Genomic DNA, 11,421 nt, shown 5'->3' with positions numbered 1-11,421 from the left:
GGGGATTTCTTTGGCATGTTTGTTGTTCACTACACCCCAAAATGTATGGATTTAAAAGCAAAATAGGGGGCTGGAGCAATAGCACAGCGGGTAGGGCGTTTGCCGTGCACACGGCTGACCGGGGCTTGATTCCCAGCATCCCATATGGTCCCCCAGCACTGCCAGGAGTAATTCCTGAGTGAAGAGTCAGGAGTAACCCCTGAGCATCGCCGAGTGTGACCCAAAAAAGCAAAATGCCATAAAAATCATATACACACAAGCATGTATATATTATATATGGACATCATATATTATAAATGTGCTTTCTAACCAGCTTCTTTTCCCACTCTGCATAATCTGAGCAGTGGGAGTTATAAAAGAATGAACTCCTCCGTAACTCCAAAGCCATGATACATCTGTCGTTGCCTTGAGGATAAAAACTCCTCTCCTCCACTAGGCGGATTTTAGTCTGCGAGCCTGCTTCGGAGATATCCTTGCCAACCACATTCCAACAGCAAACTGTAAGATTCAGAGAGGCCACAGGGTGGCACTAGATACCTTTGGTCAAATCTATAACCTAGTAAGCTATTTCTAGAAATCCGGTGAAGAGCCTCTGGCATTCGCAAAGATTAAAAATCGGAGCTAATATGAGAAACATCTTGTCCCTGTCTGGAGGGACAGCTTCCAGTCAAAACGTATTTGAAGCTCTGAAAAGACATGTGAGGAGTCGCAAAGAAACCATGGAAGAGGAAGAGAACAACACACCTGGGAGATGCCTCTGGACTCTGCACCAGACTATCTCATCAGGGACAATCTAGAGGGGGAAAGGTGAGTCCCACTACCCACCCCAACAAAGTTCCGGTGGCTGAAAACCTCCAGAACCCAATCACCACCATGCTCACAGTTGATCTCCACAGATTTGGACAAGCTACATCTATGAGTGACTTTGCTGAAAAACCCAGGTATGCAGAATTTGTGACCGAAATCTCCAGGCTCACACGGAGTCAGGAATGGGCGACCTCCCCTGCCCCCTTCCCATCCCCCTATTCTTCTGGGAGCCTGGCAGTCACACCTACGAACTGCCTCTGACACCATAGAAGCTCATAAACGTTCATGACCTGGAGACTCACAACAAAACCTCGGAAGAAAGCAACACGCTGCAGTGATGCCTCTGGACCCAAAGTCACTATCCAGTTAAAAATTTAATTCAAGCTGTATCACCCTATTTAAGAATCTTAGAAATCCTGGAGCATGTGGCTGCATCTATGCACTGATATACCTAAGAGTAGCACTCCACATTTGATGGCGTGTAAAGTGGAAGGCATATATATATATTTAAACACACACACACATTTACTAGCACACGAGGCTCAACCTTTAGCAATCTGTTAGTAATCTCTTATACAAGGGCTTAATGGCTCCAGGGTGAAACACAACAATCTTCGCACATTTTCCCCCAAGGAAACTTTTTTTGATCATTTTTAGCAGATTATTCATAACAAGCAATAGAAAATAAATTATTTATATCCCGCTTTAGGGGCAGACTTTGGGTGTTGGGTGGAAAAATTCTAAATATGGTGGTGGAAAGGTGAAATGGTGGAGGGATTGGTGTTGGAATATTGAATGTAATAAATTTTGTGAGCAACTTTATAAAAATGAAATTAAAAAAACAAAAAGACATGAATTACAAGCAAAAGTATCGGTGGTGGGCTGTGTTTCTTCTAGTGCCTTTGGTTTGGGGTAATACTTCATTGCAAGTACTGTGATCACCTTAAATATATTTCATGTACTCCCTCTCCAATACACCTGTGTGTGTCTCTCTCTCACAGAGAAGCACATACATACCTGGAATTATATTTTTAGATGATTTGGGGAATATTCATAGTCATATCTCTGTTAAACATTTATGCTTCACATAATTATGCACTTTTTTACTAGTTCAAATTTTTTTGAATTTTCAACAGCTGACAAGTATTCCAGAGATAAGAGTAAAACATGCTGTGCCCTAAAACAGATGACTGGTTAAAGAAACTTTGGTACATCTACACAGTGGAATACTATGCAGCTGTTAGGAGAGATGAAGTCACGAAATTTGCTTATAAGTGGATAGACACGAAGAGTATCATGCTAAGTGAAATGAGCCAGAAAGAGAGGGATGTAGGACTGCACTCATTTGTGGAGTACAGAATAACATCACATGAGGCTGACACCCAAGGACAGTAGATACAAGGGCCAAGGGAACTTCCCCACAACTGGAAGGCTGCTTCAAGAGTGGAGGGGAGAAGGCAGATGGAATAGAGAAAGGATCACTAAGAAAATGATGGCTGGAGGAATCAGTCGGGATGGGAGATGTGTGCTGCAAGTAAATAATGGACCAAACATGACGACCTCTCAGTGTCTGTTGCAAGCTATAATGCCCAAAAGTAGAGAGAGAGTATGGGGACTATTGTCTGCCATGGAGGAAGGGGGAGGGTGAGTAGGGGGGGGGTATACCGGGGATACTGGTGGTGGGGAATGTGCACTGGTGGAGGGATGGGTGTTTGATCATTGTGAGATTGTAACCCAAACATGAAAGCTTGTAACTATCTCACAGTGATTCAATAAAATTATAAAAAATAAAAAAATGAATAAAACATGCTTCCTTCATCCCAATGATGATAATGAAAGTCTTAAAAATTATCACAGAAAGATATATTTTTTCTCTGCAATCATATCAATAATGGATTGGAACACCTCACTGCTCCTCCGACACTGCAGGCATTTTACAAAGGTAACTCCCAGCACTTGATTTTGAATGGATTTTCAGCAGACGAATAAGCCTCAGAAATGCCTGAAGAAAAGTTGAAAAGCTCTAGAGATTTAAAATTTTTTTTATACCTATTATACTGGCTTTCTTTAAAGCTAAAGAATCTCTTGGGGATGATTTAATAGAATGTGCTGATGCCTGGATGCCTTCAGTATTTTACAACATAGAGATTTAGTGTAATCTATTCACTTCATTCAGAAACATTTCTTTGTGCAGACACAAGAATTTTTCCCACGACAGTAAGAGTATGTGTCTTGCATCCCAATTAAATAAATCATAACAACATCATCCAGACAGATATCTACTCCTTTTAAAAGGGGGTGGAGCATTTCAATTCAAAGGTATACTTCATCCCTCAAAGTGTTTAAATGACCACACCCAATAACACACTGTACATATGAGCATATGTGAAAACGCCCAAAAGGTCACCAGGACTATACATTGTAATAGGTTTGTTTCCCGAAAGAGTAATTATGATCCTGCTAAGTCCAACTTTTCTCTGAACTGGAAGATACATTTTTTAATCAATGAAATCTGAGAACTCGTCCCAATCCCCAACTTACTTCAGTGCTGAAAAGGTACATTCTACTACAGACGTCAATCAATTCTAGTACAAACGTCACAGTTGACTATAAGTTCCAGGAGTGTGTGGCAAATTCATATATGACCAATGAGTGATAAATCCATAACGATCAAACATCAACATAAAAAAAAACAGTATTTCAGAGTGAAAACAAACCTTTTCCCCTGGATCTCCAACTCATGCTGAAATGATATGCACGCCAGACTCAGAAATTGTTTTTATTTAACTGAACACAAAATGCCTGTTATAACAACATCAAGCCTTTATCAAGAAATCAGTACATGAGGATACACAGCCAAAAGAGCCATCAACATAAGCAATGTGAATTTTAAATAACTTTCAGATCTCTATACTCAGTATGTTGTAGATAATAAAACCAATAGAACAATTTCCATTTCACAATTCGCACTTGATTAGTTTTAATCCCACAACACTTGCAAATTCTGTAGCCCCAGAACACAAGTAGTTTTCCATAGCAGTGGCTGGCACTTAGCCCCAACTGCATACCCAGAATGACATTTAGTGAACATTTTAGAAGCCAACCCCAACTCCATAGTTTGTGCTGGCATTCTTAGATATATCCTTTAGCTGAGCTATTGCCCTAGTGAAATTGCAAAAGCAGCTTTGAAAGTTTGCCATGCCATTAATCAAAGGGTTCTGGAGTCTCCCTTGGTTTTCCATTATTTTATTCTCTAATTTAAAGCAGTTAGCTGTTGTAAAATGCAACCTTTAACAGTGAAAGCAAAAGTTAGTTTTGCTTCTGGATCTAAAGCGTACATTCAAGAGAAGCAACTCATCATCCTAGCAGATACATGGAATGCTTTAGAGCAGAGTCTAACATATTCTAGTAAGGCATTTCAAAGCAGACAGAGACCAGACAAAAAGTAAAGTATGGTCAGCAGAAGCTACCACGAGGGGAACACTGACACATGAAGTTTGTACAAAACGACACATAGGTTTACAAAACCACAGAAAGGGACTCAAGTACCAAAAGAAGGCAAAACAATGGCCAGACACTCTAAAAGAGTTTTATTTCAGTAAATGCCAGGCTAACAGAGTAGAAATAAACTGCTTGAAGTGTGCTTGGCCCTAGGGGAGTTCCTTCATCCTGACACATGGGGTTATTTTTCCTTAAAAAAATATAGCATGTAGAGAGAATATACATATGATGTATATAGAACATTTTCACTAGTGAGGGGGTCACTTGAGCACTTATATCGAGTTATAAGTGAATCATGAAGGTCATTTAAATGCAGAAGACATTGATATGAGTCTGCAATATTCATCAGTGTATAATGGAGTGACAGTTTCAGCAACGGCATTGGCTTTAGGAGTAACTATGATTATGACAGTATCTTCAAGTTCAAAGAATAATGAAATATCTAAAAATGAATATCTAGTAAAAACATAACATTTAAGGGCCCTAAAGGAGTTATTTTGGAAGCCATAAGTTTAGTAAGAGTATGAGTCAAGAACGTTTTAAAATTTTAATTCTGACTTATCCATTTTATCTTTATGACTTGAATAAGTCACTTAAATTCTTCAGATTGTTTTCACGAAGACAAAAATTGGCAAAAAAAAATAATAAAGCTATATGGATTTCTAAGCAGTATTATAAAGTAAAGCTAAAAATGGATACTTAGGCTCATAATTTCAAAACCTTACTGTACAGTACAATCATTTTTAATCCTATTATGACTAGAGGAAGAATGGGACATTTTAATTCTGTAAGAATTCAAAGGCTTTACATCAACGAATGATTGTAACTTTCTAAGTTACTTCATCTGATCTCCTTAACTTGTACAAAACAGCTCAGCAAAAAATGGGTCTGACCACTCCCTTCTATCTCCTTCCTGGTGAAACAGGTTAAAGAAATAAAAGGAGAAGTGCCAATGTGGAGAAAAGCAGCAGTAGATTTAAATGAGGTAAAAGCTGATCTAACAAATCAGAATATGTAATTTACAGTTTAAGAGGCTGCATAGTTCAGCTAAAAATATATTATAAGAGGGACAAAGAAAAAGTGTTTTATCAAGAACTTGAAGATGTATGACAGAAAGCATTTAAAATGACCAACATAGAAAACTTCCATTTGAAAAGGTGTTGTCTTCCCTCACTCAAAACACGTATGAAAATAGAAACTGGAAGATTAAAGTTCAGAAGGGGAAAAAGGTATTTGATTGGCTCAGGTTATCAACTTGTTAAACTATGTTAAAGTATTAACATTTAAACAAACATTAAATTCTAGTTAATAACACCTATCTGGAGTGGTTAAGAAAAATGCAATGTAATAGACAATGAAATGCATATTTTTTTAACACTCAAAGTAATAAATCAATGGAGACGGAGAGATATGTGACATTCCAAATGCAGTCAAATTTGGTGATAGAATCTAGTAACAGGTATACTGTAATAATTTTTTGACATGATGGACATTTGAAATTTTTCACAATAGAATATTGAGAAAAATGTTGATATCCCTACAATAAAATTAAGTTGGCAGTGTATCTTAAAACTCAAAAGTACTCAGGCAATTTGAAATTTTAAATTAATGAAAATAATGCTCCAAAACCTGAAATCTGAGTTGTGGAGATTTTGACTTTGAAGATGAAATGACACAAGTACTGTAAATGAGACCTTGTCACATGTAAATATATCATTCTCTCCTGTCTACAGAACAGACAAGTTAAAAAAGACAACTGCAATAGTTTTTTCCAAACATGAGTATAAAGCTCTTCCCAAAATACCACACTACCATGATGAAATATAAATGTAACAGATGGCGGTAAAAAAGAATCAATGACTGTTACCAGTCTGAAACAACTGGATTCATATTTAGGGTATACAGTTCCTGATCAATAATGACAACCGTTTTATTAATCAAACTGAAAGCACATTAAGGAAAAAAAAAAGAGAACAAAAATTTCACACAAACCTTTTCTCTCTCAAACTCATGGTTTATAAATGAATTATATCACTTCTTCTCTCTATAAAATGCTAAAATTTGCTAAAGGCACTCAAATTTTGGGCTTGAGAATGGAGACAGGGTCACATGGGACCAGAAGCCAGTATTTTTTGGTAGCTACCCAGAAAGGGAGTTACAAATGGTTCTCCCATTTGTAGAAGGAAAAAAAGTCAAATAGCTATCAGTAGAAACGTCTGTGAGATGTCATTATTTATACAGCTATTTATCCATTCAGCTAGGTGGGTGATAAGAGATCACACCTGCAGGGGTCCACAGCCAGAAAAGCAAATCAGTAAACATTGTTCATTATCATAAAACTGCATGATGATTTGGATGGATGATTAAAAAAAAACAGTTGATAAGTAGAAACTTCTTTAAACATCTGTTCTAAAGCCTGCAATAAACTTTCCTTTATACTAACAAAATACTTCTCTATTTCTATGGCAGTTCAACAGTCCTTTCTATAATGCTTCACCAAGCTCTTTAGAGAAGACTTCCAGCTTAAATTCTGACATTGAGGTAATAAAACTAATTAGGTTCTAAATTTACCATTCCTGGACCTCCCTGTAGCCAATACTATGCTTAGCAATTTCATTTCGCCACTGACGTCTAACTCATCTGCATAGATCACAGCACAGTCCTCAAACTGTCATTATTTATAATCCCAGACAACTCGGGAATGAAGATAGCAAGCCACCAACCAAATCCTTAGATCCTATCTGCTGAAGAAGATTTACATATATGTACGTTCTTATCCTTGTTCAAAATACAGATATAAGCAAGTATTACAGCTCTTTAAAACAGCACCGTAAAATAATTGCAACATCTCTTCTTTCTTTTTAGCTGTTTAGATCGATGAGACATGGAATGATTAGACATGAAATGAGGTAACCATGATACCTCATTCAATCTCAGGGTGGCAGAATTTCTAAATGGTTTTCTCAATTTACCAGTAACTAAAAGAGGGCATAATAAGGAGGTGTTGAAGAAGGAACTTTTTCTAAATGAATGGTGTAAGAAACTTATTCATTTTGCAGAATTCAGTGCAACAGGAGACAAGCAGACAAACATAATAAGCAACATGCACATATTTACAAGTTGCAGTATGCAATATTAAAAGACAAGATAACATTTTTGTTCAGTGTGGAGCCAAAGAATTACATGGCACACTCAGTTTTGTAAATTAAATATTTCTTTTAAAAAAGAAACCACTTCAAAGGCATATACAAACCAGTCTTTTCATTAGAACGTGGAAATTTTCCTTTACAACTTCTTACCCTCAACATCTTTGAAGATGTTCTCATTGTTATTTTCTGACACTGGTTTTGAGTGACAACTCACACATAAATATTCACAGAGAGAAGAGACACTGATGCCACGAGGACTTGCAGATGATTACTGAAATCTATTTAATTTGACTAAAGTTTTTCCATAGTTTAGGCTTCTGTCTGTCCTTGTATACAGCATGTAGAAAGATACCAACATGAATCCTGGCGAGCACAGGGAGCAAAATCTAAAGCACATTATAGAGAAAGACCAAACTGCACAAAATTAAACCAATAAAGATCACATTTCACTGACTGCAATAGTAACAACGGCTTTCTTTGACAGGGAAAAAAAAAAAAAGCACTGTCGAAAAGGAATTCATGAGCCTAAGAAATTGTACCATGAGAAATTGTACCATGCATTAATTTAGGCATTTTCTTACTGACAGTCTCTGACCCCCTTTGCTTCATCAAAGAATGCAGGAGAATATTGCAAGGTAACATGCCCAAAACACAGCCCACTGTCACAGAGATTTGTGATTTTCTTTTTGGGATGTATATGTAACTCCTATAAGTGATCATGGAAATTATTTATCAACTCTAAATTAAGGAGCAAACCGAGTTATTGTAGGCAATATGGCATCTAAAGTGTCATATAAAACAAACACATAGCTCATTCTTAGTGCAAAGAAATATAGCAAGTAGGAAATAATACTATAAATCTATTTTTTCTTTAAAAGAAAATGCGTTTATGCATTCATAAATTCCATTAAGGGCACTGGGAGACTGGAAACCTGAATACACAAGGCCTGAAAAACATCAAGGCCTTAATCCACTGCTTTTTGTATATATATTATGAAGTTGTTAAGTGGCTACAATAGAATAACCCTTCTTTTCATCTTATTTGCAAGGAAAAAACTAAATGTGGATAAATATCACTTTTACAAAATGAAAATTCTTACCCACAATCCTTTAATCCTTTACTTTTAGCTGAAATAAGAATTCAATGAAATCTCTATGGCCTCACATAAAACTATATACATATAGTTTTACGTGTGTGTATGTACATAAATACATATATACACATACATATACATATATACATACACACACATACAGAGAAAAACTAGATTTTTAAATAATATAGAAACAAGTGGCCAGCACTGAAATATTAAAATCTACCCAAAAAATATATACTTAGCAGCAAAACAAAAATCCTACTGACCAATAAAATAAACTCTAAACTACCCGAATCTAATTCATTATACTTTGCAGATTACTGCAGAAAGGATTATGAAGAGTCACCTTATTTCTTGTTTCCGGGAGAAAAAAAAAAATTTCCTACACAATTCTCTTTCAAAAACCCAACACTTCCACGCAAGACAGAAACTCCATATTGTATTAGAAGTAAATTGCAAAACTAGGATTTCTAATCATGGATCTAGATCTCTGGATTTCAACTGCGGGGCCCATAGATTCCACAATTCTGGTTTACAAGAAAATTAATGCTGCTGAATACAGCTGCTCCCACTACCAGTCCACAGACCTTGGCTAGTCCGTGGGTCCACAGAAATTGAAAGTCATTGATGAAGACTGTTCAATTTATCCAGAAATGCTAAAGGAAATGAAGGATGACTGTAATTTTTATTGTCCCCATCTCTTTGCCTACAGAGTGATCCAGGAAAACAGAGGGGTTTTATTGTTAACGAGTAACATAAACAATCAAGTATAAATTGGACATGGTGCAAAAATACAACTCAGTATAAACCCCTTGATGAATGTGGTCTTTCAGAAGAAGGATGGATGAGCACCGGTCTTATCCATGTATATACAGGGAATAGATACAATCCAGCTAGTGAAAGTTTATTGAGTTAATCTAGACATACACTAGAGCTTCTTATTTCAAGAACAACAAAAATAATACTGCTGTAATTGTTGGGCACTAAAGTTATCTACAAAAAAAAATTTCTTACCTTCAAGGAAGATGAATTTATAAAGAAGGAAACCAAGTTTCATAAATTTTTCTAGTGTGAGTGATACAGAAATTTTATTAACTTTGTCTTGTTTCCTTTCTATGAGAAAAATAAGGTAGCCTCGCATTTTTCAGGACAAACAACTAGCAAGATGGAGAAGACAAGCAAGTAAAAAGTAAGGTAGGATATCTAAAAGAGTGTGCCAAATCAATTATCAAAAAAATTGAAGGTATGGCTGGGACTTTAAGTGCATTAATATCATGAAATAACTCTACACAGGGAAATCGAACACAGATTGCCCTTTCCTAAAAACAGCTGGGAAACGTTAGTTAATCATGTCTAGCTTCAACTCAATGGATTCAAACAAGGGGCTTGGAAAACCACTTCCAGATGGACCATGAAAAGGAGTTCATTGAGAAGATAATTCATTGGGGGTTGGGGAGAGGGCCAAAGAGGAGGAAGGTAACATTTAAATGAGGGAAATTCACAACTGGAAATAAAGAAGTTGAGCGGGGTGGGGGCATGGACGTTCTGGGAAAATGGAAAGATCCTAAAGCAGTTTGTCAAGTATCTCTTAGTAACAAGATACTGAGTTGAGGTGGTGGTTCCAAAGAAGTTTTGAAAAACCAAAATCTCTGCTGAGCTATTTTTTACCATGATCTGGGAGCAAGAACTCAATAAAAGAATTTAACAGTCCATGAAACAAAACTGAATTTAAAAAAAAAAAAAAAAAGACAAGTTTAAATAGTTAAAGCTCTACGTGGTCAAGCTACTAGTCGACCTAAACTTGCTCAAGATAAAAAGGTTGTTTCTCACGGGGTAGGTAGGTCACATGCTCTAATAAATAAGTAGCTTGACATAACCAACCTGAAAACATCGGATGACCCTAAGAAGCATGTTCTTTGCCCTTCCCCAGTTCTGACATCTCATAGTACCACGGCATGATTACATGTACTAACAGTAAGCGTAGGAATGTACTCATATCAGAGGACCACAGAGCAGGACACATTGACAGAAGGCAAACGACAGGACACACTGCTCTGAACACAGGAATCACTATACGTAGCCCAGATTCTCCATCTCATTCCTGTACCGCTGTTCAGACACCTTGCTTTTATGCTGCTTGCTCTCCAAATGCTGCCGGAACTCCATCTCTTCACCAGCTCCAACATTACACAACGAACAATAAAACTGGCCACTTGGAGTAACGCACATGGCCAGATCCCGTGGAATCCTCTGTCGTGAGCGGGGATTAAAGTAGGGGCCTGCGAAAGCAAGAGATGAATGTAATGCCGCCACTTTTAAAACGCTCACTGAATTAGAGTCTGGGGTAATGTCATGATAATTTGTAGCCCTAAATTCAAGTTAAAAAACTTATAGATGAGCATCTTAAAGGAATCTAAAGTTAATGGATTGTTAATGAACATTTTATAAATGTTAACTCTAAAACATTTATAAACCTATAAATCTAAAAAAATTTAAATATTCCCTCCAGTAGAGTACTGTCAGCAAGAATACTATAAAACCAAACCCAAACTATAAGTGGTAATTGTCTAAAGAGTGAATAAAAATTTGTTTTGTTTTTCTTTTGGGCCACAGGCAGCTGTGCTCAGGGCTTACTCCTGGCACTATGCTCAAGAAACACTCAAGGCAAGTTCTGGGAACCATATGGATAATAAGGTTCAAACCTGGGTCTGCCACCTGCAGGGGAAGCGTCCTATTCACAATACTATCTTTCTGGCCCCAAAGTGAATAAAATACTAAAAGTTTTAAAAGTCTTATAATTTTTGCCAACTCTTAGATCCAAAATCCTACTGCCAAGAGTTCTCCTTAAAAATATATACTGAGAATTT

General features: G+C 36.8%; 1 protein-coding gene across 1 annotated transcript in view; it reads right to left on the bottom strand.

Moving 5' to 3' along the window:
• Window positions 1–3,572: 3,572 nt before the first annotated feature.
• Window positions 3,573–11,421, bottom strand: part of ZMAT3 (zinc finger matrin-type 3) — a 42,930-nt gene continuing 35,081 nt past the window's right edge. The window contains exon 6 of the mRNA XM_055126686.1: window positions 3,573–10,833. Within this exon, the coding sequence (XP_054982661.1) occupies window positions 10,625–10,833 (209 nt within the window). The 3' untranslated portion in view covers window positions 3,573–10,624. The remainder of the gene's footprint in view (window positions 10,834–11,421) is intronic.

The sequence above is a fragment of the Sorex araneus genome, chromosome 2, assembly GCF_027595985.1.
Source record: "Sorex araneus isolate mSorAra2 chromosome 2, mSorAra2.pri, whole genome shotgun sequence".
NCBI lineage: Eukaryota > Metazoa > Chordata > Mammalia > Eulipotyphla > Soricidae > Sorex > Sorex araneus.
The sequence above is the reverse complement of the archived record's forward strand: the minus strand, read 5'-3'. Positions and strand labels throughout refer to the sequence as shown.